This window comes from Ischnura elegans, chromosome 1 (genome assembly GCF_921293095.1).
Source record: "Ischnura elegans chromosome 1, ioIscEleg1.1, whole genome shotgun sequence".
NCBI classification, from domain to species: Eukaryota; Metazoa; Arthropoda; class Insecta; order Odonata; family Coenagrionidae; genus Ischnura; species Ischnura elegans.
The window spans coordinates 168,521,737-168,549,297 of NC_060246.1; the positions used below are offsets into that span (position 1 = coordinate 168,521,737).

Genomic DNA, 27,561 nt, shown 5'->3' on the forward strand with positions numbered 1-27,561 from the left:
AAAGGTTGAGGAGGGTCAGCACTGTCGATCTCTTGCCAATTATTTTCTTGAAGATTCACAGAAAAATGAGAAGGTCCTTCGCTCTCTTCGGAACTGGAATCCAGAGAGTATCCGATTGAAATTTCCGAAGTAGTATCTGAGCATCCTGCGCTCTCTTCTTCCAAAGCGTCAAGCACTTGCTCATCGCACAACTCACGCGAGCTAGAAGCCATGGTCAACTAAAGAGGGGTACAGATATGGAGTGGATTCAAGGCCGAAAAAAAATTAAAAAAATCACCAAAGCAAGCGCAGGGATGAAAACACCCCAACCCTTAGCCTCAACGTCGTAAATAAGATACCAAGATGCGGGGATGCTGGTCCGTCTTCGAGGCTCCGTGAGGCGTTGAGTGACAATGCCTGGACGGACCATGCCTTCACTATCATTGCCTCGATGAAAGAGAAAGGAAACGATGAGGCAGAGAAGCAGATGATAACGAACCCGAGACGAAAGCATTCAGCATCCCCACACGTCACACACAATCGCTAAGAAAGCACATAACCAGAGCTTGAGTGGAAGGATATCTTTCATTAGCATCAACCAGACGCTGACCCTAGAGGAAGCGTTTCTTTCCTGACACCAGCTAGAAAAAAATATTCTAAAAAATACGAGAACGCAAACACAGACCACACAGGGGCACAGAACGATAGCAGGCAGATGTATCTCACATATATACTCACTAAAAGTACATATATGGAAGCTTAAGAGATAGGAATGCCTAATGAAACATTCGGACGCATAGGGTGCGTCGCACACGCTTGAGGCATGGCAATCGGACGACACAAACGCTGTGTCGCACACGCTGAGAGAACGACCACGGGCATTTAAAGTCACGCTTGAGGGGTTAATACTGATGTTTCTTGTTGTTATATATTTTTATCATTCTGGGGAGGATGATGTGAAATGGAAGCTGGAAATTTTTTAAATACGTGAAAATTTGCGAAAAAAAATGCAAAATTGATCATTTTTAATGCGTTTTTACACAATTTACGGAGACTAATTCCCCCCAAATCTACCTCTTTACTATAAAAATGAATTTTTTAGGATTTTGATCCACTCAAAACCCCTAGAAAAGAATTTAAATGCTAAAATAATCCATATAATTCCTCCAAATGAGCGAAAAGTGATAAAAATTGGAGGGGGGGGGGGAGCTCCCCCGAAAATGGTGGGTGATGGGGAAAAACGGAGTTCATATTTGGATTTAGGAGGTTTTTTTATTTTACAGGAGGATTTTAACATTTTACGTTTGAATCGGCAGGACTGGTGTCAGGGCCGATTTTCATGCCGTCCAGTGTAATTGGATAATTTTTACTTAGCTACAATCGATCACTGCTCCTATTAATGCTTCCAGCCCCAGTTTGGTTTCAATATACCAAATTGTAGGCCCCATAAAGCATTAGCTATGCTTAAAATCATTTTTAATGTTGATCTGCACCATGTAATATGTCACTCTTGTACTCAATTAGAAAATCACTCTCACCATATCAGCTTGGTAAAGAAAAATGCATTCATATTTCCAAAATAAATGCTTATTTCTTAAAAAAATATAAATAAGATTATAAAAAAGCCAAGGCATAAAAGCCTTTTCCTGAAGTCAGATACTAGAGCAAAGACTGCCTACTTTTAAGTCCAAGCACATATCTAGTATGAAAATCACGAACATCTTTTTAACAATATACCCAGAAAATTCTTTTAAATACATTAAAAAATAATGTTTTCTCTTCAGTAACTATAACATAGCTTTCATATATGTAATTCTATTAATTAGACACAAAGCCTTTTTGTGATGCATTTTCAATGATTGATGCTCAGAGATATACATTTTTAACAAAACTACCCTGTGGAAGTAATGCAACTCATAATCATGCCCTGCACTAAATTTTATAAGCGATGGCATTTTTAGAATGGTATCAGAACAACATTTACCATTTATTTCATCCAAAAAAGCAAGAGCAAAGATGTGAAAACCATCTCAACAGGAAATTACTACAGCTCTTCATTCATAGTTAGCTCCCCATAGCCACAAAAATTCAGTAATTGTAAAGTAGAGCCTGAGTTATGAGAGTGTATCTCATAAATTCAACCTACAAATAAAAATAAACATATGTATTTCACCACAGAAGCCCAAGAGATTTGAGTTTCATGTGAAGGTTGGCAAAGAGATGTACAGAGGACCGTGATGGTATAAGCATCACTTACAATCAATATCAACTAAATGAAAAGAAATTGCTGAATAACAGAAATCATTCTTGCTTGCACAAACATGTACCTATTCAATTTGCCTACAGAACAGTACATGCCAGACACCAACTTGATTTACATGATGCGATCGATGAGATGTGCTTAGAACAAGACTCGTTCCTTTAGAAATGCAGACAGCCCGTCATCTCGCAGCAATTGCGAGCATTTCCTCAACACTCACTATTTTCTCACGAGGCTTCCCAACTGCTTCGCCTCTCTTCTTTTCTTCCTCATCAATTTTCTCCCAATCAGAGAAACTAACAGTTTGGATACCTTAGAAAATTATAAGATGAATAATTAGATGTTTTAAATAACAGCGGCAGAAATTATTTTAAAATGGGACACATTATTATGTGCATATAATGATGATTTGAAGAGTAAGTCCATTTCCCCATTGCGTGACCCATGGAGACGACTTCTTAAGGAAGATGGCCCACAGAAGCATACCCCAGGATAAAGATATTAAGGAAAACTATTATAGCAAGTGCAATTAAAATGAGGTACTTTTCCATTACTTTTAATGTTAAAAAGACAAGAACTACAGTTAATATATACGTCAGCAGAAAATAAAATTGTGCCATACAATGTGATGAATATCATCCAATTTCTCTTACTTTCATAGTACTTCCTTCACTTACAAGTTGTTAGGTTACTATGCAAATCATAACTATGACTTTCACTAAGCTGGAGTAGAGAACTTTTATACCTCTATGATTATTGCAGGATAACCAAATACCCTTAAAGGTCATTAACCCGTTAACGCCTAGCGGTACCATATGGTACCAGGCGGTAGGGCCAGATTAAAAGTTGGTTTTTTGCTATTTTTCCTAATTTATTTGGATTTTTGACAGCTTTAAATTGATGAGCATGAGTGTTTTAACATTTTATCGAAAAGTTTCCTCTTTTAAAAATATATTTAATGCATTTACAGCCGTTTGAAAATTGACAATTTTCAACCATCCGAAAAAAACGGAATTTTTAGTGCAAGCCTTAAAGTTTTCTTTACTTACGCCTCATATACTTATACTACGATGATTCAGTTATGTAAGTATGATTGTCATAACATGCAAATTTCATATAAAGCATGGTTTTTTGATGTGGGTATCATAACAAGGAAGTTATGATGCAAAGAATTTTGGTGGTACCATATGGTACCGCTAGGCGCTTGCACTACCGTGTTTTGGCGGAAAGCGTAAATACGAATATTTTTGGAGTTATTCTTTTCTTCCGGTATTTTATTTTGCAATGCTTTATTTTTTATCATTTATATCATAACATTACCTTTATTTTTATGTTTTCTTGCATATAAAATATGTCTATAGGTTAATATTTTCATAAAACGACGTCACGCAAATGCCTAAAGCCCTTAGTTGTCCCCATTTCATCAGAATTTCGTGGCCTTTGTGGACTACCGACGCACTGTCTCACAATGTTCAAGAGGTGGGAGGTATGGTTGTAAACCAAAACAATGTTTAGAAAAGGGAAAGTGGCCGCTTACTCCATTAGGAAGGGGTCGGAGTGGGTGCATGCCCAAGGGTAACGTTCAAAGACGGCTGGCGACCACGCGACCGGCGTCCCTTTCAAAACAGAAATACTGTTTACAATGTAACACGTGCTACTGCAAAGAGAGAATCGGTAGCGGCTCTTCCTGAGAGATAATGCCAGCGTCAAGAATTTTCGTGGAGCCCCCAGCTTTATTGCACTCCGAGGTTTTTGGTTATTTGGTGAAGATTGTTATAACGTCTCTCTCTGAATTCTAAGAAGCGAAATGTTTCTTTGACCTTACCGCTTCTCTACTAGGATAAGTTGAGCATTCCCGACTCGTTGTGCTTACACTCAGTGTCTTCTGTGACGGCGACAAGGATGGACCTTCGTCTGGTGTAAGTATTTTTTTCCATTTATGAGAAATGAAATAACTGGTTTAGTATATTTATCGAAGTAATAAGTTTTTACATGAAGGTAAAATAAATGCAACGTCTATTTCAGGGATCTGACTCTTCAAGAGGCAATGCAAATTCTGGAGGACGATAACATCGACTTCGATGAAATATACATCGAGCCACCGGTGGTAACCGAGTTATCGGATGAAGATTCAGCCGATGAAGATAGCGGTGGAAAGGTGGATAACTTGAGTGGACGCCAGTTGCGAGCGAATGCTGAAGTTGTCGTTCGTAAAAGTGGACAAGAAAGTGGTATGTCTCAAGAAATATGTGAGGATGTTCAAGAGTGCAGTGTGGCTGGGCCGAGCCGTAAAGCACCTAAGAGGTGTAAAAAGGGGGAGCAAGAAGCCGTGTGGGATGATGGAGACATCACAGTGCATGATAGAATTTTCCCTAACCCTGATTACTCCATGTTTCGCGAAGCGTCCCCTACCACGATTTTTGAACTGTTTTTTGACGAAGAAGTAATTGCTCACTTAGTGCAAGAATCGAATAAGTATGCGCAATTTTGCAACTGCAATAACCCAAATATAATACCTGAGGAACTGAAAGTGTTTGTGGCAATTCTTTTTCTTAGTGGGTATAATACAGTTCCCAGTAAAAGGCACTATTGGGAGGCAACACAAGACACGAGAAACGAACTCGTGTATAACTCAATGAGACGTGACAGATTTCTACAAATAAATAGATTTATTCATTGCTGTGATAACACCGCAATCGATAAATTAGACAAGATGTGGAAAATGCGCCCTTTTATGGACTTGGCAAAAGAAAGATTCGGCAGATACTTCAGAGAAGAACAGTGCTTGAGTTTTGACGAGTCAATGATCTCCTATTTTGGAAGACATGGCTGCAAGCAGTTCATCCGGGGAAAGCCAATAAGATTTGGCTACAATGTGTGGTGCCTAAATACTTCAGATAGCTATTTGGTAAACTTCGACATTTACCAGGGAAATAATCCTAGAAAAGTGGAAACTTACGAAAAAGAATTCGGAAAGGCAGCGGCACCCCTTGTAGGGATGATAGATGAGCTGCAGAAGAAAGAACTGCCTTTTCGGTTCTATTTTGATAATTATTTCACGAGTTACAGATTGGTGAATTATCTTCGAGAAAGGAACTACGGTGCAACTGGCGCTGTGAGGGTGAATAGAATTCCAAAGGACTGTCCTGTGAAATCCAATAAGGAATTAGCTAAAATGAAGCGAGGAAATTTTGATTCAAGAAGATGCGTACGGGACAATATTGCTGTCGTAAAATGGGTGGACAATGTAGTTGTGTCGGCAATATCGTCCTGTCACGGAGTGAATCCGATAACAGGAGTGGGGAGATTTTCAAAGTCAGAAAAAAAAGGATTCTTGTGCCACGACCAGATGTTTTCAAGAAATACAATTCATTCATGGGAGGTACAGACCGAATGGATTGGAATATATCCCTGTACCGCATAGGTGTACGGGGAAAGAAATGGTGGTGGCCAATTTTTTCTTGGATTTTAGATGCAATGATGCACAACGCATGGATGCTGATGAGAAAATCTGGAAAAAACATAAGTCAGCTTGAGTTCCGACGGGCAGTGGTACAATCATACCTGGAGAGGTACAAGGATCCCCCAAAGTCTCAAGGACGTGCACCAGTATCCAGAGGAAGCGTTACTGGAATGACGTAAGTGGCTAAATAAATAAGTTTCTAATTTATGCATATTATAATAATATATTCAACTGATATTGGTGTATCTTTTTTCCAGTGTTCCTGACGAAATAAGGTATGACGGCCATGATCACCTTGTAAAATCCACACCCCAGCGGCGACGATGTGCTAATGACAATTGCAACGCTAGAATAAGAACTGAATGTTTGAAATGTAATATTGGTTTATGCATTGACTGCTTTGTTCCATTCCATATGCGGCAGTGATGGAGTAAAAAGCTAAAATGAAGTTATTAAGTCATTCTTACTCCTTACTCCATACTTAATTTAAACAGATTTTAATTTTCACAATCATTGGTATTTATTAATTATTTAAAAATTTTGATATTTAAGTGTAAATTTGTATTAAAATGGATGGTTTGTTGCAAAAAATAATAAATATTTAACATTTTTGCCATTAAACTGTGCATTTCGAAAATTTTTTGAATTTCAATTTTTTGACCCCGTAGGCGCCTAGCGGTACCATATGGTACCAGGCTGTATCTCCGTAACTATTAGAGCTAAAAGAATAAAATTTTCACCAAATTACTCAGAATGTGACTGATATTTAAATATGTGATTATCACAAAATTCGGAGAAACTTTTTAATTCCGGCGTTACCGGGTTAATGGTGACTTGATAATTTTCAATGGTTTAACAAATATCTAATTTGGATGAAAAAGGATAAAATTGATGAAAAAATTGAGCAAAATTATGTTTCAAACGTAATTAAATGCTAAATAATTCTGACAAAGGTTCCACTTGCATTACCGTAAGTGCAAACCATATTTTTTAAATGGCAATTTCAATTTACAAATTGTCACTGTATATTTAAGAACACCTTTGGGTTGTATTGCTGATAACATTCATACCGTATAACATTACAGCCATACAGATTCAATGTCCCTCACATACATGTATTACAATGCTATTCAACATAAGCTATATTGTTATCCTCTTTAAATTTGGAGTTAAATATTACTGTATAAGCGCGTGTAAGTGGCGCACCCCTATTTTGAGCATCGAAGCTAAAGAAAAAAAATTTAGCGGTATTTTTTAAAATCCTATTGCGCGGTGATGCAGACGTATGCCTGGACTTTCTACAGTTATCAAAATTTCCTCTTTCAATACTAATTGGAAGAGGCAATTTTGCGAGGATTTTTGAGGATAACTGCGGCGGTAATAGCGGCATTTTTTCAGCTAAATTTGCTCGATATGTATTGCGCTCGGAGATGAGTGTGTATTCACTGGTAGTCTTAACCTTAGGATGCTTACTAGGCATGGTGGGATCGGATACCTTGGATTCAAATATCCACGGATAATACCCTTCACCTTATACTCCGGATCCAAATTAGTCGAAGAAATTGAATCTGAATCCGAAATTTTAAATCAAAGCTTTTGTGAATACAACGTCCCGTAAGAGGGAGTAGGAATGAGTTCCGATCCTCTCTTCGCATACGTCGTTGATCTACAATGCTTGTCCTACTCAAGAACAATTTTGTTTAAAAGCTCTCGCAGGAGTATTGCAATAGAATTGCAGCCATGGAAAATTTTAAGGCAAAACGCGACTGGCAAACGGCATGAGCTTTCCCAAGAGATTGAACAACAATCGGGGGAATCTCAGCGCCTTAGGATAATAACCACGTCGTAAATTTCATGAAACCACACTCAGCCCTCCATCAGCCAATGCCGTTTTCTTCCTTTCCGAGATCCCACAGACCATAAATCACTCGCCTCAAAGGAAAATATCAAGTTACACGGGAACAATGGAAATGTTTCATCCCTACCCCGTCTCACCATCTGACCTTTTTTGCTCTACCAGCTTCAATTCTCTCAGTTTCTGGATGCCAAATGCTAGGTGAGTCACCTACTGAGCTCAAAGATATCTCGTTAGCTTTCAGCGATTGTATGACACGCACGAGGTTCTAAAAAGAATGAGACCTAACGTGACGTATATCTGACAGCATTTAAGTTTTTTAAGCTCTAATTGATTGACACAAAGATTTATAGTTAAAACAAGGCTACTAATATTCAACATAGTCCAAATAGCACAAGTTAGGAAGAAACAAGCATAGCATAAGTGCATTCAAACAAGACGAGACGGACTGGAAACTTCAGGCATCGCAAACTGCATGTATTACATTGCTGCCCCTTTGCTTTGAAGGCAACGACATCACATGCAAGATTGGACGTGTCCTTCCCTTGCTCATTCCCTCGTAGCTTGAAGGATGGAGGGAGCACGCTCCTTCCCCTCGACCTCTCCTTCAGCGCTCTTCCCTTACATGCATTTCCGATTTCTTCTATCCACCATCTAGTCCAACAATGTACACACTAGTTCGAATTTTTTAAACCACAGGTTTTGACACCAATATAGTTTTCAGTAGCAATAATCCTCACATTAGTGTCTGAAGATGAATTTTGAAAAATCAGGTCCTCAGCGTAATGGAAATTACTCGGCAAGACAGATGTTGATGATTAACCAGGTACATATTGTCCTTCAAAACTACGCATTTCTCTACGTTTGATATGCAATTAAAATTTGCAGTATAAATGCCGCGGGATGCCCACTCGTGGCAGTAAATTTAGCACGCCCTCTGAAGCGAAAAACCCTGCGCGAACTTTTCCATGTTCACCTCTGTGGTACCAATGTGACGGCGGCGCGATGCTTATAGGTAAGAAAAACAGGAACATTTGAAAAATACGTCACTCTGGGAGAAACTCCCTGCCTGCCCCTTGTTTTTGACCTACAGTTTCAGATGACTGACTCACGCTGTAAACCAAAGCCACTCAGTTCCCCTTAGACTTACGACCTGTGAAGGGGAGAAGGGGAAGATAAGAAGTTAGTGTAAGAGGCATACCCTCATTTTTGGCTGCAATTTCTGGGAAAAAAGATGCGCCTCTTACACGCACTTATACGGTAGTTGATTATAATGATTGGTAAAAAACTTGTGCCTTAGGTCTCCATTTGTTTGTTGCACTTCCAACTGGGTGCCAACGAAAGAAGACAAATTTTTCAATTTGCAAGTCAACTGAAAGCTTGTGTTCCATCATTAGCTGCATGATTGTTACTTACAGAATTTTTTGAACACACACACACCACTAATGATTCTGTTCTGTTATAACTAGCACCAATCTAATGCTCATGAAATTCACAGGATTGAGGAGAGGAAACTTCAAGATGAGATATGGAGTAGACGGAGGACTGGGATGGATCGAGAGCAAAGTGGGGAAGGGATTCTGAAAACTGTCAGAGGGAAGAACGTCTCGGGAGAGGTAGGCTTGGAATACAATTTATGGGGTGAGTTTTCAAAAGAGCCCTACCTTTTTTGAGGAGAATTTGAGATACTGCTTCATATCCAGGCTTATTCATTGAAATATCCACAAGACCAGTTTCCATGTGCTGAACGATGGTATGGCCCACCTCAAAGGAATTACTCATTGTAGTCAGTATGACACCAGTAGGTCCAGTGGCTACCCATCCAGAGCAGTAAAGACCTGCAAACAAGAATTAATACTGTAAAATATCTAAAAAAACATATTGGGAAATGTTAGAAACATGTCAGATGATGTATCTACCTTGTCTTCATGCAAATACTAGGATAGAAATTGAAAATTGTACAGCAAGTTTTGACCCATTTCCAGCCGAAGAAAGAAGCATTGAAATACATGATTAGATTTTTCATCATCAAGTTCGCTGTGGAGCTGAATCTATCTTCCTGGGTTCAGACTGTCTTGGGAACCACGTGTGGTTCAGGCATGGGTTCAACTCCAAGCCACTGCTCAGAGTGGGTGCCTCACTTGGTGGCCTCCCACCAATGGCAGTGCACCGGCAGAAGAGAAGTTGAGGAACATGAGCCAGCCACCGTTTGGACCCATTGCAGCTGCACCCTTCAAGTACAGTGCCTCAGGAATGTGTCCACTGCCGAGACTCGGTGCTGCTAATTTCTGGGCCATCGCAATCTGGGTGCTAGATGGAGGCCAGTGTGGGATGGAACCCCCAAGGAGCACCAGCCAGGTGGCAGCAATCCCATTTTTTTCAACTCATGTTGTTGAACTCCATTTTGAAGTGAAATTTGGGAGTGCAAGAGTGTAACACACAGAATGTATGTGCTTCAAACAAAATAACTTGCGGATGTGTTCTCTTACCTTCTGGTCTCACCGCATAAAGTAACTTTTATAGCATATACACACCAAGTTTAACACCACTAACTTCTCATTTTGCAAAATGGCAACAGCCAAAAAATAAATAAAAATGGTTAATTTGGTGCTGCCCAGGGAGGAAGTCCGGTGTGAGCCACCAGTGGGTTATGCCACAGTGAATCTTATAATATGCACTAATTCAGAGAAATTGTGAAACTTGGCCATCGAAGAAATTGAACACGATTTTTTTAACGTTCCCAGCTATGGCTGAGACCGATTTCCCACAGATATTGATTATAGCCACAGCCGGCTGCATTAACTATCCCAAGGATAGTAATGCAACCAGCATTGCTTTTTTTCACTCTTGGTAGCAGCACTGTATTGATGTATAACCATATTTTCCTTAGTATCTCTAAATGCTTGTGAAAATTTACCTCATGTTTGAATAGCCGAACATCCTTATTAATTATATAATGCTTTAAAATACATTATTTATGCATTAAAATGGACAAATTTAATACATAAGATTAAGAATCACAAGTTTCATTAGATGATCTGGCACGCAATTTGAAATACATGAGTCATTAGAAAAAAACATTTTCCCAGAAAAATATTAAAATTCACAATTATCAGCAAATATGAACATTACAGGTTAAATGGCAATAGTAATGTACCACCTACTTAGGAATGGCCAATGTAAAACCATTTTATGTGCAATAGAAGTTACCTGTATGTAAATTTGACTTGAGCTTTCATACAGGCATAACCTCTTTCTTCCTCAATGTTTTCCTATTATAGAGCTCTCATTGTCTTGAGAGAATATGAACTGCGATGGCCATTAAGTTTAAAACCCCATCTAAGGTACAGATTTAGGAACAATATATGTACTGTGTTGCTTTGCAAACCCATGGGGTTTTTCACACAAGGGATGCTAGGGTACCAAATACAGTAATTATTTCTGACCGCAGTACCCTTACATCACTCGAGTTAGAGCTCATTCTCCTGAAGTAGAGCCCACACTAAGGGTGTGTTTGTTTATGCGTGGTATACCAACCCAAGCAACCAATCAAAGTATCCATGCAAGTTGAGAGGATGCCACCACTGCCAATCACCCCATTCCTGCAAACCAACTCACTAGATCGTATTATATGTACCTTTGATTTTTAAAGTTGCAGCCTTTGGAGTCCATCCTTTTGCATTTCAACTGAGCTCCCTGTTCTACCACTCTCATTGCCGATCATAACCTCACAAATCGGTGAGCATCGTATTTGTTTTAAGAGCCTTTCTCAGCCGATCTTTTAGAATTCCCTTGAGACCAAGAAGACAATAGCCAATACTTTAATAAGCAACAAAAATTACCAGCTTCCTTGCATTCTAGTCAGTCGGTTTTCTCAAGAATTTTCTAGTAGGCAACCTCCTTATACATGCTCGCTGATGATATGAGGCTGCATAATGAAGAATGATCGCAGGCTTTGTGGATGTATAGAATCGTGGAAGGTTATTCAGGAATTCCACCGGGTCAGGTTCTCCCACTCCATCTCGGCCAATGTTACGATGTACGAGTTGTCCATCGTAATCCGCCCGCGATGCAAAGACTCTTGCACCTAGCCCTCCATCGAGGACTTCATCCCTCCTCGGTGTTTCTTCTTGGAGAGCAACATGTGGAAATCACTGAGTCATAGAGTACAAAAAATCATCTTGTTCCTCTTAAAAATGGTGCATAACTTCTTCCTTACATTCAGCACGCTGCCTCTGGTGGTCTTCAGCAAGCTGTTTGGGTACCCACCTGGCAGCGGACGTTTGCAAGTCCAGAAAGTAATTCGTGGCACCACTTCCGTACGTTTTTAACATCAATACATTTTTCACCATAAATTTCAACCAATTAGTGATTAATGTAGTTAGGTGCCACCTCTTTCCCGCTCAAAAATTGTATGATGGACCAGATTTCACACCTAGATGGAGACGTGAGGGGAAGCTCCATGGAGGCTCCATGGCTGCTATGCCAAAAATGAATGGTTGACAATGCTTTGCGGCAGTTGAGCGTGGTGGTTGAGGAAGAAAGGAACACGGTGGTGTTGGTGGATTGCACCTAACTCTGCACGCGGCAAAGACTCAGGAGACCTTATTTTTAAGTTTACCCTCATATTTAAGATTGCGGAAGCATTGGAAGATGGTGAATGTCATGCAGGCATATCTGCAGCACACACGTCCGCAAATTGCTCACCTTTGGCCCCATCCACTTGTCCATTGTTGTTGAGCACAGTGCCCTTTTCGTCGTCAAAAGGAATGTCTTTGCCAGCCTTGATTCCTTTGTAGCCAATGCTTCGCAGGGCCAGTCCACATTCAAGACATTCCTCCACTCCGGTGGGCACTGCACGGTCATCTGAGAGCTTGTTCACAGCTAATCTAACGCCTGACAGCCTGTCACTTTGAGAGCACCTCAGAAACTCCAAAGGAGACCTCAGAAATAAAGGCTCAAATGTTCTTTTGGCATCAGACCATGATGGAGGGGGAGGATCGAGGGCTGCTTGGCACACCAGCTCCATCAGTCTGCGTCGAGGGCGAGGGAGTCCTGCAGCATGAAAGCAATGTTTTCGACATAAATGAACTGTCTGCAAATGAAAATTTTACTCAGTTTTATCCTCAATATTAGAGTTTTCAGTCATTCATATTTTAATATTACCAGAAAAATATGACCACACAACGACTGATGCATGAGTGAGACTAGATTTTAAGGTCTAGGTTTCCTAGATAAAATTTAACAGATCAAAATGTTAGTGGCTGCACAGAACATTGGCACCCACACACCTGGGGCCAAGCATAGTGCTGATGGCCCCACACACAACTAGATTAGAAAACCAGCATGTACCTCATACGGTAGTTATGGCGGATGGTTCTGGGGAGGTCCCTTGGCTCCTGAGAGCCAAATTCCACAACTACGTCTGTGACTAGGAGATGTACTTCTCAAAAGAATTGGCAGTAAGTTATTATCATTGTTTTTACAATCCTGAAGCTAGCGTATATAAAAATACAGAACCGAAGACTTCAGGTTTATATTAGTTTTTATATAAAGAAAAAGTTCAAAAGCATTTGTTCAATGTCAATGTAATTGAATTTCAGTAACATTTTGAGGTTTAAGTTTTGTATAATAAGTACCTATAAGAAATAGTGTAAAAATGGTAAGAAGTTATGAGAGACTTAGAACACACAAATACATATATTGCTTACAGCATGAATCAAGTTACTGTTAATTTTACTGGAAATGGACTTAGAGTTGTGTAAACATCTGGCCATACTTTTTTCAAATGTGTGCATATATGCAGTGACAATGATTTGAAATGTGGTAACAAACAACCGATTCTCAAAACAAAAGCTCCTGGATGTGCAACAAAAGACATGGCCAATATTAAGTGAATTGTGTAAATAAGTGCAGGGCGGATCCAGGATTTCTTTCTGGGGGGGGTGGGGCACAAGGATACCTCGTTATACAAAACAAACGCAATTATAATGGGACCATATTAAAATATTCCATATTTTTTAAGGGTCTGGGGGGGGCACGTGCTCCCGTGTCCCCCCCCCCCCCCCTAGATCCGCCTATGAATAAGTGTTCCCTATTTAGTAATTTGCATCAGGATTATGGAACTCAAAGAAAGATTCTTTCTTCTAACAATCAACTATGGGTTATCTCCGTGCTCATGAATGAAAAACTAGGCTTAAATTACGCAACAACCGAAGAACAGAAGTTGTAAAAGTTAAATATTTCCTTCAATTAATAATAGACGTTATTTTGTTTCATTAACTAGCAGCCAACCAGAGAATAACAAATGACTGTCAACTGGCAAAAAACAATGAAGATACGTTATGTATGATATTTACTTGCCAGTTAATAATGAAAATAAAGAATGCACTGAAAAATAGGCAAAGTTAATTTTAAATATGAGTTATTTCACTGGTTTCATCAAATGTTAAATTATTGCTATTGGGTTCTTACATATCTGTCAATTTCAATGAAGTAGACCAGTTGAAAAAGATCAGCTGTAACTGACAAAAATGAAGGCATTAAATGCAATGGATTGTTATAATAATAATAATAATAATAGTTTTTATTAATACCACAACATATGATCAACATATGTACATAGAACAGGTGAAATACACCAAAACAAACATAGATAATAAAAAGTAAAATTAGATACTCGGATGTAATGACATAAATTCATCAATGGAATCGCAAGAACTGCTCACCAGATACTGGTAAAGTTGATTCTCAAACTTATATAATGAACACATTTCCCTTAATTCTTAAGGTAGGGAATTGAAAATATCCCAGATGTTTTCAACGAATAGGAATCTATCAGGCAATACTATGAGAGAAATGATAATGGATGCACATAGCAATGACTAGTAGAAGTACATAATAATATTATAAATTCAATGGTGAAAGCTTATGTGGCTGAGTTTTCATCCATTTCTTGATCAAACAACCAAACAAGCAACTTCCTTCGTACTGTAATTGAATTGTCAAATTAATCAAAAAAGTGACATATGTATTTAGTATATAGATTGAGAGGAAACATACCATCCAGTATGTACTTTGAAACACATTGATTTTTATTGAGGCACATCGATTTTTTATAAAGTTACATTATTGTTGCCTCCATAATATATTGAAGCATATGCTTCAAAATTGAATGTATAGGGAAGAGAAAATACCCCAGATAATCTGCAAACCTGATAATGGAAAATTGACTGGACTACCGTATTCCTCCGATTATAGTCCCCCTCTGAATATAGTCCCCCTCTGAATATAGTCCCCCTCTGAATATAGTCCCCTCCCCTAATTTTGAGGCTTGAGTTTTGGGAAAGAATAAAAAAGAAATGGGTTTGAATATAGTCCCCCCTTAACTTTTAACACAGGCATTTTGGGAAAAAGGGGGGGGGGCTATATTCAGACCAGTACGGTATTTTGAATATGAAGAGCTTTACCATTACTCTTCTCCCTTCACTACACATTGACTTTAGTTTGGAAGCCAAAACACTAGCCATCACACTGACCCAAATCCTCTAATTCAGATAAAGCAACAACATCTATTGGTATCTATTTGCTTCCAAGCTTAGAATGGTGCCATTCACTAACACCCAAAATCTGAATTTACTTACAAGGGGAGACCACAAACCTTGCTCCGCCTTTTTCAATGCCGTATTTTTTATGGCCTTCGGAATGGTGAACACATCCCTGAACTAGTAGTGGTTCCGTTGAATGGGCCTTAGTTTGGCTGTAATTAATTAATTTTCATGCGGTACTTTTCACAAGCCGAGTATACATAGTTCCATAATATCGCACCTCTCAGCAGACGGGTCAGGCTGTATATTTTGTTGTCTTCATTGTGATCATACGGCGTCAACTTTTTCATTAATTTTAATTGCGACAAGCATAGACATTAGACTTTTTTTTATCATCATAAAGACACATTTGGTGTAATTGCTGCTTTTATATGATATAAAGGTACACAGGTGGTACACGGCCGGATGCGCGGCGTAATTTATACGCCACGTGTGATGGGTTCCTCTTGCTGATCTAAAAAAATTAGCTACAATACCTTGAACTTTGAAAACTCGCAATATAGACAGTCAAAGTACATTGTAGGAATAAACGAGACCATTCTAGCCCAGAATGTACGTACGATGCTGAAATCCTTGATTTTCGAAGATTGACATATTTTATATGCCAGCACGCCCGGTCCAGGATCATCAACTTTTATTTCATCCTATTTATTAATTGATATTATACATATTTCGAAATGGTTCTTTTAGCACATAGGTACTGTGTAAGTAAACTCCTTTTGAAGTAAAGTGAATTACAAGTGTTCGAGAAATATGGCATTTTATAATTGTTTTGTGTTCTTATTAATTATGTCTGCACGCATGTTGTTGACCTCCGTGAGCCTTTAATGGCATGTGCTATTGCAAGAGTGGTTTTCATTTTTAATGTGGAATTTGATCAGTATAAGCAATGAAAAAATGAACATTTTGGCAAACACCAACCCTTGCTAGTGTAGTCGTCGTATCTCCGTGTTTGAAATGACACTGCTTAAATACCTACACGCCATTATGATGATAAAAAAAAGTCTAATGTCTATGTCGCAATTAAAATTAATGAAAAAGTTGACGCCATAAGATCACAATGAAGACAACAAAATATACAGCCATCACGAAGCCCCGAACCCTGGTCCCCTGGGTGGTAGCCTTAAACGCTAACCATTACCCCACCTGACCCATCTGCTGAGAGGTGCGATATTATGGAACTATGTATACCCGGCTTGTGAAAAGTACCGCATGAAAATTAATTAATTATGTACAGCCAAACTAAGGCCCATTCAATGGAACCACTACTAGTTCAGGGATGTGTTCACCATTCCGAAGGCCATAAAAAATACGGCATTGAAAAAGGCGGAGCAAGGCTCGTGGTCTCCCCTTGTTAGAGAGTTTGGAAGGGAAAGATAGGTGATGATAAAAAATATCAATCTCGCGTATATTCAGCCATTCTCTAATATTTTTTAAAATTAACGAAATGAATAATTGATGCCCATTTTCTGAAATTGGTGATATCACTAGAATTCCAAAATTAAATTGTTTACGCACTGCTATTAACTGAAGGAAGGAATTTCCAAAAGCAGGGCAAACAATAACCCTCATGAGGTCATGTCAAAGGAACAAGAGGATATCCTCTTAAAATGAGTTTGAGGCTGTCAATTTTTTGCTTCAAATAGCTTGAGAAGTGATCCATCCATCAGCGATGGATTTGAAAACAGAAAAGTATGGTTATCTCCATTTTCCAATCTCTATTACAATCGACAATTAAATAAAATTGGTGAACACACTGTTACAGCAGAAGAAACCTGACAATTTTTTCGCTGCAACAAACTAAGGATCAAGCTTCAACTAGGTAAAAAACCAAAAAGAAGCACCTTCAATGACTTCTCTTATCCCAGCAAATGCATTAGGATCCATCACAGTTTTACATTCAGGCAATTTGAGCATTTCCCGGATCTCTTTGATGGTGAATGCAACATTCAGAGGTCCTCTTCTTCCAACCATGATTACTTTTTTAAGCCGACTCTGACTTAGAACAGCCAATGAGTGCTCTGTTATATCAGTTTTCTGAGAAGAAAGAAATCATTAATCTTCATTTAAAATTTAACCATTAGGCAGAAACAAAACTGCCCCAATATGTGCTACCTTGTGGCATTGCAAGGCTGGCAGCATAAACCACAACATTCTCCTCTAAAGTCATTTATGTTCATGGCGAAAGATGCCCCTCATTACATAGCGCAGTTGTGTTGCATCTGGTGCAAGTTTTGAGGATATGGGTTGCAATATTTATCAAGGCAAAGTTATTAGCCCAGCAAAATCATCGCATTTAGTAAGCACTAGCAGATGACTCTGAATAAAATGCACCAGGAATTGGTTGATTTAAAATATATTGATATTGACCTAGCTTCAATAACTTCAGGACACATTAATTTAAAAAGGTCTAACGATAGTCAAACATTAAATATAATAGCTTAATCACCATAACAAGCAAAACCCAAGAAAACCTTAAAGTAAATACAGTAGACTCTCGTTATTACGAAGTTCACGGGACTGAAAAACCGGAGGTTCGTAATAACGAAGTTCGTAAGAACGTTTCTTTTAGGAATCATCGAAAAAAATAGTGTATTATGAACGCGATTAAATTACGCGGAAATATATATAAACAGGAAAATTCGTTCCACTTTTTCAACAGAAGACTACGCCATGATGCAATCGAGGGTTGATATCTTCCCGAATACATGTACTCCGGTATTCAAACTAGATGCGTCCCAAGACCTTGTTCCTAGGTTGATAAAATTACAGTCCGGCCACCGAGAGTTGTCAAATAACAGACAAAATGGTCTAGGCCTGGGTAGGGGGCAAGGCTGCCAGGTAAGAAAGGGAAACGCTTACAAAGTGTTCCGTGAAGAAAAGAACCGGAAGGGACGATGAGCGTGAAGGACCTAAAGGAATAATCACTTGTTCTTGTGATTCGTAGAATGGGCTTATTTTGGTGGATCAGGCTTATTTCGGTGCTCGTTTATGCATTTGACAACGTTGTATGACTAGGAGAGGGTGTGAGGTGCGCTTGGGGGACAGCGATTTGCTTTAAACCGTGCTGGCGCAGGATTATGCACCCCTCTTATTGTGCCGTAATCGGAAAACCCTCGCCAGCCGGACTGTATGTAAGTTATCGAGGAGTACTGTTATTCTGCCGAATGCAACACTGCATTACACATATGCGCTAGCTCACGATTGTGACGAACTGATCTAGCGTGGCCTGCGATGCATCCGGAGCCGAAAAAATAGCTCCCCGCGGTGACGAAGAATGGGCGAAACGCTGAACAGTTCCTAAATTCACACCGGATTCAATGATACCTTATCCAGATTGTGATCACAGTGAGTTTCCCAGCGCCACACCGTGTAGTATCGGCCAAATTTGAAAATTTGAATGATCGTATCTCTGAAAATTCGTAAATCGAATGTGCATAGGAAGAGGATTGACTTTACATTCAATTTACTAACGGTTATGAGTGGGATACTATGACTTCACAGGAATGAAGCTTGTTATATGATGTTTGTGTAAACTGAATTAAGAACCATAATTGACGCTCTTAAGCACAGTACACGAGAAGAACTAAAACGTGGCACGATTATTGAAACTTAAGTGTAGTGAATATCCACCTAAATGCCGTGACTTGTGCGTGTAACTTCGTAATAAAGTTCATATTGTAACCGCCGGGACCGGGACTTAGGTTCGTAATTTCGTAAAAACGAAAATTTCGTAATAACGTTTCTTTTACTATAGCTTGGATAGGCCTTTTCGACGGGACCAACTATTTGATTCATAATAACGAGAACTTCGTAACCACGCTGTTCGTATTAACGAGAGTCTACTGTACATGGACACCAGTGGTGCCGACTCCATGGGGCCTGAGGGGACCCGAGCCCCCTAAAAAATTTGTTATGGGTGTGAGGAAAAATGTGTCAGGCTTGTCGATTTCCCCTGGAGTGTCCAGGTATCGAGATTCGAGTTATCAGGGTTCTAATGTTGATCATATGACTTCTAAAATGCTTAAAAAAACTTAAAACTCACTACTTATAAAATTTCCCGGGGCAAGGCAAGGGTTTGGGCCCCCCCAATATTTTTTGTAAGTCGGCATCCCTGATGGACACATACAATGCCATGTTATGATCCAAGAAATGGATCAATCTTGAAAATAAAACCTAGAAAATACCTTGAGTATATCCACAGGGGTAAGAAGAATCCTAGCCACATCAACAGCCACGTTTCCATTGCCAAAAATCACAGCCGACTCGGTTTCAAGATTGACTTTCAAATGGCTGTCAGCAGGAAGTCCATTATACCAACCAACGAACCGCCTGGCTGATACGACGTTGGGCAGTTCCTCTCCAGGAATTCCAAACTCTCTGTCCTGTTCCGCTCCATACGTCTAGTTGGAGAAATACAGTAGTCCTAATGACAACATTCACACGTACCAAAAAGAGGTAATATCCGTGATACCACAGTGAAGGTAAAATGGTACCATTTTCAATTCATAATTCTTAAAAATAATATGAAACTTTGCTGAGAAATTAGAACAAATGTTTGATTTAATACTTTCCTGGGGAATAATATTTCTGACTTTTCTTGATCTCCAACTTGTCACCTATTCTCTAGGCCACCTGGACTTTGAGAATGGGCAATGAGTTGGAGGCTGAAACTTCAGCTGCCGTGATATTCTTACCTAGTGGCAAGCCTAAGAAAAGTTCATACTAAAAAGATGAAAAAAATCAAAATACCATCCCTTCACAAATGCATTAATATGTACTCAAGGGTGGATTGAAAAATATTTTTATTCAAGTTTCTCAGGCTAGTGGGTAAAGTTTTGGTTGGCGGTCCCAACGACACAACAAATTCTAACCTGATTGGATTATGTATATCATAATGCATCCTCAGCTTCTGGCTAAAAAATTTTTTTTTCATGAGCAAAAAATATCAAATTTTCTGTTTTAAGATCTGATGCTTTCCCGGCATATATTGTCCAAGAAGGCTACTTGGGCTTCCAGCTGGGTGGTCTCTCTCCATTCTGACTACATTTCGGAACTCAAGCCCCAAGGATGGAACCCGACTCGAGCTCCGAAACGTCGGCAGAATAGAAGAGAGACGACCCAGCTGGAAGCCCAAATAGCCTACTCAAATCTCTGTACTGTTTGTTCATGTTCATGGAGTAATTTTACAGAAAATATATACGTACAGTATAAGCATGTGGGTGTGTTAAAATTAGGCAAAATGGTTAGCTTGCCAAAATTCATTGTAAAACACCAAATATAAAGAAGCATTACAGATAATGGGTAGATAGTAACCCACTGCAATAATGTAACCCCCTGACTAATACTTACAAAGGACAATACAGTAATACAATAGCAAACTGCAGCTCTCACTCAATTGACCTTGAAAAAAAAACCAATGAATAGATGGTTACAATCAAGCATTGCCCTCCCACCCTATGTAATGGAAAAGAACTATTTTTTTTGTTTTAACGTCTGCTTTCCTGTTAAACCTACGGTTCACACCATGCTTTCTGAGGAAAAACACACTCACTGAGTGAGGACAGACAAACATATATGTAACAAAAGATTGATGTTGAGGTCCCCAAAAGCAAGAAAAATCCATAGGCTAACACACAACGCTATCAGAAAGTAATCATACGTAGTCATCAAATTTTATGTGTGAGGGCGCAAAAGTTTAAAAGAATAAATAAGGTCATACTCCATCTTTGAAATATCCCCCTGCATAGGTTGACTCCTTCGGGTGACTAAAGTTAAGTCCACAGTCCTGGAGACTTCCTCATGTCAACATACACTGAATTTTGGCGAGTGAATTTAGGAGCTGCCATGTGATGATGTTTGTACTCTGTCGTCCAGTGGCTTTCAGCACTCTTTTCAACATGATGCCCTACACCTTCTGTGCCACCACCCACTAGGAAACAACGGTAGGAAATTGTAATGCTGCAGCTCCTATTTTTACAAGCCAAAGTTCAATGCCTGTTGACACATCCTGTGAAAGTCTTCCGGACAAGGAGCAAAACCATTGACAACCAATTCGACCAATGTAACACGGTATTCCAAAGATGGACTGTGGAGATGTGACACTGTTGTAACCGGCTTTGTTAGAAATAATTTCACCCTCAATAGCTCACATACAAATGAAGATATAGGAGAAGAGCTCACAGCAGGAGATGATTCCCCATGGAAACTGTAGACTTTTCGACATGCTGTTCCAAAGCTGAAGATCATTGAGCCGAGGATATAACAGAGCATCAATTTCTGTGAGTGTTCATGACTCCCGATATGGCTAAAACAAAGCTTAACTGGAAGAGAGGAGTTTGTTAGCAAAGCATTTATGCATAATGCCTTGAAACTTGAAAGCCTAGGCAAACTGATTTTGAAAAAAACACATTTTATCCACCATTATATAGGTGTTATTTATGTAATACATGAATCTCAAGGTGACCATATCACAAGATGTACCCTCACCAGGTGCCTTCAGTATTTTTACAAAATCCTTGGATTCAAATTTTCTTGACTACCGTATAAGCGTGTGTAACAGGCGCACACGTGTAAGAGGCACACCCCTATTTTGAGCATCGAAGCTATGAAGAAAAAAAATTGCGGCATATTTTTATCTTATCGTGCGGTGTTGCAGACGTATGCCTGGAATTTCGACAGTTATCAAAATTTCCTCTTTCAATACTATTTGAAAGAGGAATTTTGATAACTGCGGCGGTAACAGCTGCATAAGAGGGAGTAGAAAGAGTTCCGATCCTCTCTTCGCAAACGCCGTTGCTCTACGATGCTTGTCCTACTCACGCACACTTTTGTTCAAAAGCTCTCGCAGGAGTATTGCAATAGAATTGCAGCCGTGGAAAATTTTAAGGCAAAACATGACAGGCACATATCATGAACCTTGCCAAGAGATTGCACAACAATAGGGGCAATCTCAGCGCCGTAGGATAATAACCACGTCGTAGATTTAACGGAACTAAACTCGGCCCGCCTTCAGCCAATGCCTCTGCCGTTTTATTTCCTTTCCGAGACCCCACAGAAAATATCAAGTTCCAGGAAAACAATGGAAACGTGTTTCATCCCTACCCCATCTCATTAACTGACCTTTTTCGGTCTACCAGGTTAAATTCTCCTAGTTTCTGGAGGCCAAATGGTAGGTGAGTCACCTACTGAGCTCGAAGATATCTCGATATCTTTCAGCAATTGTATGACAAGCACAAGGTTCTAAAAAGAATGAGACCTAACGCGACTTATATCTGACAGAATTTAAATTTTTTTAAGCTCTAATTGATTGACACAAAGAACAGCACAATTTCGGAAGAAACAAGCGTAGCATAAGCGCATTCAAACAAGACGTGACGGACTGGAAACTTCAGGCAATGCAAACTGCGTATATCACATTGCTGCGCCTCCGCCCCTTCGCTTTGAAGGCAACGGCGTCACATGCAAGATCGGACGTGTTCTTCCCTTGCTCCTTCGCTCATAGCCTCGTTGCTTGAAATACGGAGGGGAGGGAGCGCGCTCCTTCCCATCGACCTCTCCTTCAGCGCTCTTCCCTTACAAGCATTTCCGATTTCTTCTATACACCATGTAGTCTAACAATGAACACACTCGTTCGAATTTTTTAAACCGCAGGTTTTGACACCATTATAATTTTCAGTATCAATAACCCTCATATTAGCGTCTGTAGATGATTTTTGAAAAATCAGGTCCTCAGCGTAATGGAAATTGCTCGGAAAGACAGATGTTGACTATCAACCAGGTATGTCCTTCAAAACTACGCGTTCCTCTACGGTTGATAAGCGATTACTATATGCAGTTTAAATGCCGCGGGATGCCCACTCGTGGCAGTAAATTTAGCGCGCCCTCCGGAGCGAAAAACCCAGTGTGATCTTTTCCATGTTCACATCTTGGGTACTGACGTGACGGCACAATGCTTACAAGAAAAGAAAACAGGAGCATTTTAAAAATACGTCACTAAGGGAGAAACTCCCCTTGTTTTTGACCTAGGGTTTCAGATGACTGACTCATGCGGAAAACTAAGGCCATTCAGTTACCCTTGGACTTGCGACCAGTGAAGGGGAGGGGGGAAGATAAGAAGTTTGTGTAAGAGGCGCACCCTCACTTTCGGCTGCAATTTCTGGGAAAAAAGGTGCGCCTCTTACACGCGCTTATACGGTATTCCCCAATAAAAATCTTCATTTCCCCTGGCTCTTACTCACACTCTCCTTTGATCACTGAATAAAACTTTTGCTCGGCTCGGACAATTATAACCAACTTCACCTGTGATTCAAGTGTCCCTGGGAAATACATTCGAGTTGATAGCATTTCTGCCAAATTTGCTGTGAGAGAAACGTGATGAAATTGTGTGATTGAAACGAGATGAAAAACGCACAGGAAATTTTTTCCTAGGATATCTTAGAGGTAAGAAAACAAAATAAAGATTTGGCAATAACTTGTGCAATTCATGTAGCCAGAACCTTAATTTTCCTAAGTCAAAAATTAAAATAGCTTCATATGGAATTAATATCCTAAGGCAAATTTACTGCATCTTTCTGTGTAAAAAAAGGCAAACCCTAAGCCTGCCAAGAAATAATGGTAAATTTGATTTGCTTGTCATGACATTAATCTTCCCTGATGCCACAAACAAAATCCCCTGACTTCAGAGGCCAATGACAATCCTGTTGTCAAACTCAACTGCTTGGTCAATACGATAGATTTAAAAATACTCTGCAAAGGCAAGACCTTGATAGTAAAACCGAGAGTGGCATTAGTTTGAAAAGCTAAAAGCCTTACACATTTTCATAAAATTTACAGATTCTTGCATCATTTTGTAGACTTTCCCACTGACCATTGCATTTTATGCTATGGTACTTTCACACAAAATTCTATGCAGTAGCAAACTAATTATGTATAAGTTTCATACTCTTCCATGGTCATCATCACGAAGAGGTTCTAGTTTGTCTCTATACAAGACTTCTGGTGAATTTTCCCAGTTATTCAGTTGACATTTATTTCTGTGAACAGATTTTAAATCCAGTTGCATTAATTTCAGGAAATTATCCTTTCCCTAGACTAATGGGAGTATTGTACCAGAACTTCTAGTTAAGCTATTTTACTTCCCCCTAAATATAGCGTTGCCAATACTGCATTTATTATTTTTTCTTTAGGTGATTAGTTTTCAGAGTACTAAAATAAAAAAAATAATATAAACACAGACGTGGATCCAGTCACATATTTTTGGGATGTCGGGGGTGCATCTCCTGGGAGAACAGGCAAAAACTAATTGGTATATGAACAAAGAGTTAAATCAGGCCAAACCTGGTGGAATTCTATCATGCTGTAAATTAAAACTTACTTGCAACTTTCCACAAATGTTTTTATTCACACAAGTGGTATCAATACATAATGATAATACAAAATGTAAGGAAACTGGTCAGATGAATAATGATGCTTGTGGAAAATTACAAGTTTTAATTAACAATTGGTATCAATATATAAAATGTTTTATATATTGATAGATATAGATATATAGATAGATATATATATATAGATAGATATATATTTATATATAAAACATTTTATATATTGATACCAATTCTCACACTCCATCCATCATTTTTAATAAACTTCCATCTGATTGAAAAGCTGTCCCCCTTCCCTATTCAAAGTTAAATTATGTAATTTTTTAGCAGGTAAAGCCTATTATGATATTAGCGATTATTTAAATGATTCTATGTAATTTGCATTATTGTATTTATGTAATTTGTATCATAGTGATTTTTGTGACGAAACCATGCAATGTATATTGCCAGTTCGGTGAATAAAAAATTATTATTAATTGTGAACAATGGTGAAATTCACATTGATTGCCATAGGAAATAATTACCCTAGACCTGGAATCAAACTACGGACCTTTGGCTTTCAGGATTTGGGGAGACCACAATGCTATTCAGGGTCCTTAATTCCAATTGTAATTTTAATAAGGTTCATTTTGCTACATGCAAGGCCCTTGCATTCTGGGATGCCGACATACAAAAAATATTGGGGGGGGGGGGGGGGGGGGGACCGGGGATCTCGCCCTGGGAAATTTTATAAGTAGTGAGTTTTAAGTTTTTTAAGCATTTTAGAAGAGTCATACAATCAACATTAGAACCCTGATAACTCAAATCTCGATATCTGGACAATCCCGGGAAAATCGACAAGCCTGACACATTTTTTTCTCACACCCGTAACGAATTTTTGAGGGGGCTCGGGTCTCCTCAGGCCCCATGGAGTCGGAACCACTGCTTGCATTCCATCATGGATGGCAACATAACATAGGCTTCGAAGAAGGCACTGCCAATGGTGAACCCTACACCAATGTTGCATATGGTGCTAATTGCAAGCTTCAGTATTAATATAGGGCCATGAACCCAAGTAAATTTCCATGAGAATAGGTGAAGGATAGCTCAATATGGTCTTAAAAATGGCCTGGGAAGCCAAAGTTAGTGGTTGGATTCTGAGCCCACGGTAATTTTTTCCATGGCAGTTCATGATATATTAAACATAATTTGAATACTGGGTACTGTGCGAGGAAAAAAAATTGTTCTTTCTGTTTAAATTCCCTTTATTTCCCATTAGAGGCCTCTAATTGCAATGCATAATCTATAAAGAAAGTGCCAGCCATATCAGGGTTGGCATGAATATTTATATATAAAGAGAACTCGGTCCCAGAATGTATCTAAGGAAAAAATATTTCCCAATATGTCCGAGGAACAGTTAATGGAACATCTAGGAGAAGTCTCCACACTCGTCTGTCCCTGAGCTAAGTCTGGTGATAATGTGAACGTACACACCTTGGAATAGACACAAAAACCATAGAAATTTTGAGGAGAGAAGTGGGCAGTTGATTGTGAATAACTAGTCACTCAAAACAATAATTTGCGACATTCTATCTGCACCTACATGAACGGAGTTTGCGGGAATCAAATTAGAACAGGTTTTTTTCATGTTCATGCATTTGTACACGTTGGGTGGTAATGTAATGTTCGCGTTCAAGCATTCATCATATATTGACTAGTGCATGTTATTGGATCATAACCACGCATTGTAAAATTAGTTTTTAGCGTCAATATCCAAAATTAAATTTAAGATACAGGTAATTCTGGTAAGCAAAGATGAAAACTCAAGAACGCAGTAATATGATAACGTGACATCTTGAATACTTTAATACCACACATTCGACCTATTCAAATGAATACCAATATGAACTCGCATGAACAACTGTATGAGCCATCAAGAGGAATCTAAAAACATAAATATTTAAACTGGTTAAGATATTGGAGGGGTAGTTACCAAAACAACTGCATGATATGATTCTCGTAATTCACTCAGAATAACATCAGTTCCCAAATTCACATTTCCAACAAATCTTAAACGTCCAGACTTGGCAGTTTTCGTAAATGTATTAATAACATTTTTTACTTCAGGATGATCTGGTGCCACACCAAACCTGACCAATCCAAATGGGACAGGTAATCTTTCATACAAATCAACTTCAATCTTTGGGTATGCCTATGGAAAGAAAAATAAACCAGAAGACATTGTTTTACACTAGCAAATTGAAGTGATCGTAACTGCTTGCATGCTTTTAACGAAAGTCACGGCCAAGACTTAATTACTTTAATCAGTTGCTGCGACACATAAAAACCAGCAGGACCACTTCCTACAACACAAACTTTTGGTGCCTGCGCCGCACTTGAACTTTTAAATACTTTTGGGCGGAGTAAATATTTAGGTGACACCACACATTCAAGAAACCCGCGGTTCACACATCTGATAACTTTGTGCATTTTTTGAGCTTATCACAAATTCTTTTCCAGCTAAGGCGTCGCTAGTCCTAAGCATAAAATTAACAGATTTGCTCCACTTCAAAAGAAGATACGTATGACAACGCTGACATTCATAGGATAGAGCACAAAGTCCTGCTTATTGATGTTTATCACCACTCACGTTCTGAATACGGGCGATAACACAATGATTAAATTCGTCCATGTAATAACAGCCCATCCGTATGAAAGCATCAGTTATACCAACGTGGAATTAATGTAATATTCACGTTTTATGAGTATGATATGGTCAAATTATTTTTTACTGAATGCCGAAGAATTAAGGACATGCTTTGGCATTTCTATTGAACTAAAATAATATCTAATCATCAATTGTAACTTTTAGAGACTTAATTAATTTGACAGTGAAACACCATTAGTGTGGGTTCCGTGTCTGTCACCTAGCTTTCAACACCAGTGGAAACTATTTCGGTGTGAAAACAAACAGAAAAGAGGGTGAAAGCGTTTTATATTGTGTTTATTTTATTAAATTCAAAATTAAAAAGAGA

The 27,561-nt window shown here is 39.0% G+C and overlaps 3 protein-coding genes across 3 annotated transcripts in view; 2 read left to right on the forward strand and 1 right to left on the reverse strand.

Moving 5' to 3' along the window:
- The window catches only part of LOC124173509 (coiled-coil domain-containing protein 96-like), a 63,444-nt gene extending 54,232 nt beyond the window's left edge, over nucleotides 1-9,212 (forward strand). Inside the window, exon 6 of the mRNA XM_046552963.1 lies at nucleotides 9,056-9,212. Coding sequence (XP_046408919.1) covers nucleotides 9,056-9,061 — 6 coding nt within the window. The 3' untranslated portion in view covers nucleotides 9,062-9,212. The remainder of the gene's footprint in view (nucleotides 1-9,055) is intronic.
- On the reverse strand, nucleotides 1,549-27,230 carry LOC124173542 (NADPH:adrenodoxin oxidoreductase, mitochondrial). The gene is made up of 7 exons (XM_046552981.1): nucleotides 26,846-27,230; nucleotides 26,520-26,738; nucleotides 19,352-19,567; nucleotides 17,009-17,201; nucleotides 12,265-12,612; nucleotides 9,222-9,395; nucleotides 1,549-2,551 (listed from the first exon to the last, which is right to left on the reverse strand). Exons 1-7 carry the CDS (start codon nucleotides 27,014-27,016, stop codon nucleotides 2,421-2,423), a joined length of 1,452 nt encoding a protein of 483 aa, XP_046408937.1. The 5' UTR covers nucleotides 27,017-27,230; the 3' UTR covers nucleotides 1,549-2,420.
- On the forward strand, nucleotides 3,552-6,254 carry LOC124173553 (piggyBac transposable element-derived protein 3-like). Its single transcript, XM_046552988.1, has 2 exons — nucleotides 3,552-5,877; nucleotides 5,960-6,254. The coding sequence occupies exon 1, from the start codon at nucleotides 4,287-4,289 to the stop codon at nucleotides 5,661-5,663; it is 1,377 nt and encodes a 458-aa protein (XP_046408944.1). The 5' UTR covers nucleotides 3,552-4,286; the 3' UTR covers nucleotides 5,664-5,877; nucleotides 5,960-6,254.
- Nucleotides 27,231-27,561: the final 331 nt, after the last annotated feature.

What these genes read in the sequence shown, in the direction of transcription:
- LOC124173553 (XM_046552988.1), top strand. Translation starts at nt 4,287, where the DNA reads ATGCAAATTCTGGAGGACGATAACATCGACTTCGATGAAATATACATC.
- LOC124173542 (XM_046552981.1), bottom strand. Translation starts at nt 27,016, where the DNA reads ATGCACAAAGTTATCAGATGTGTGAACCGCGGGTTTCTTGAATGTGTG. An exon ending in TGTCGCAGCAACTGATTAAA is followed by an intron (nt 26,739 to 26,845) that starts GTAATTAAGTCT and finishes TTCTTTCCATAG; the next exon opens with GCATACCCAAAGATTGAAGT. An exon ending in ACAAGTGGATGGGGCCAAAG is followed by an intron (nt 9,396 to 12,264) that starts GTGAGCAATTTG and finishes TCTTGTTTGCAG; the next exon opens with GTCTTTACTGCTCTGGATGG.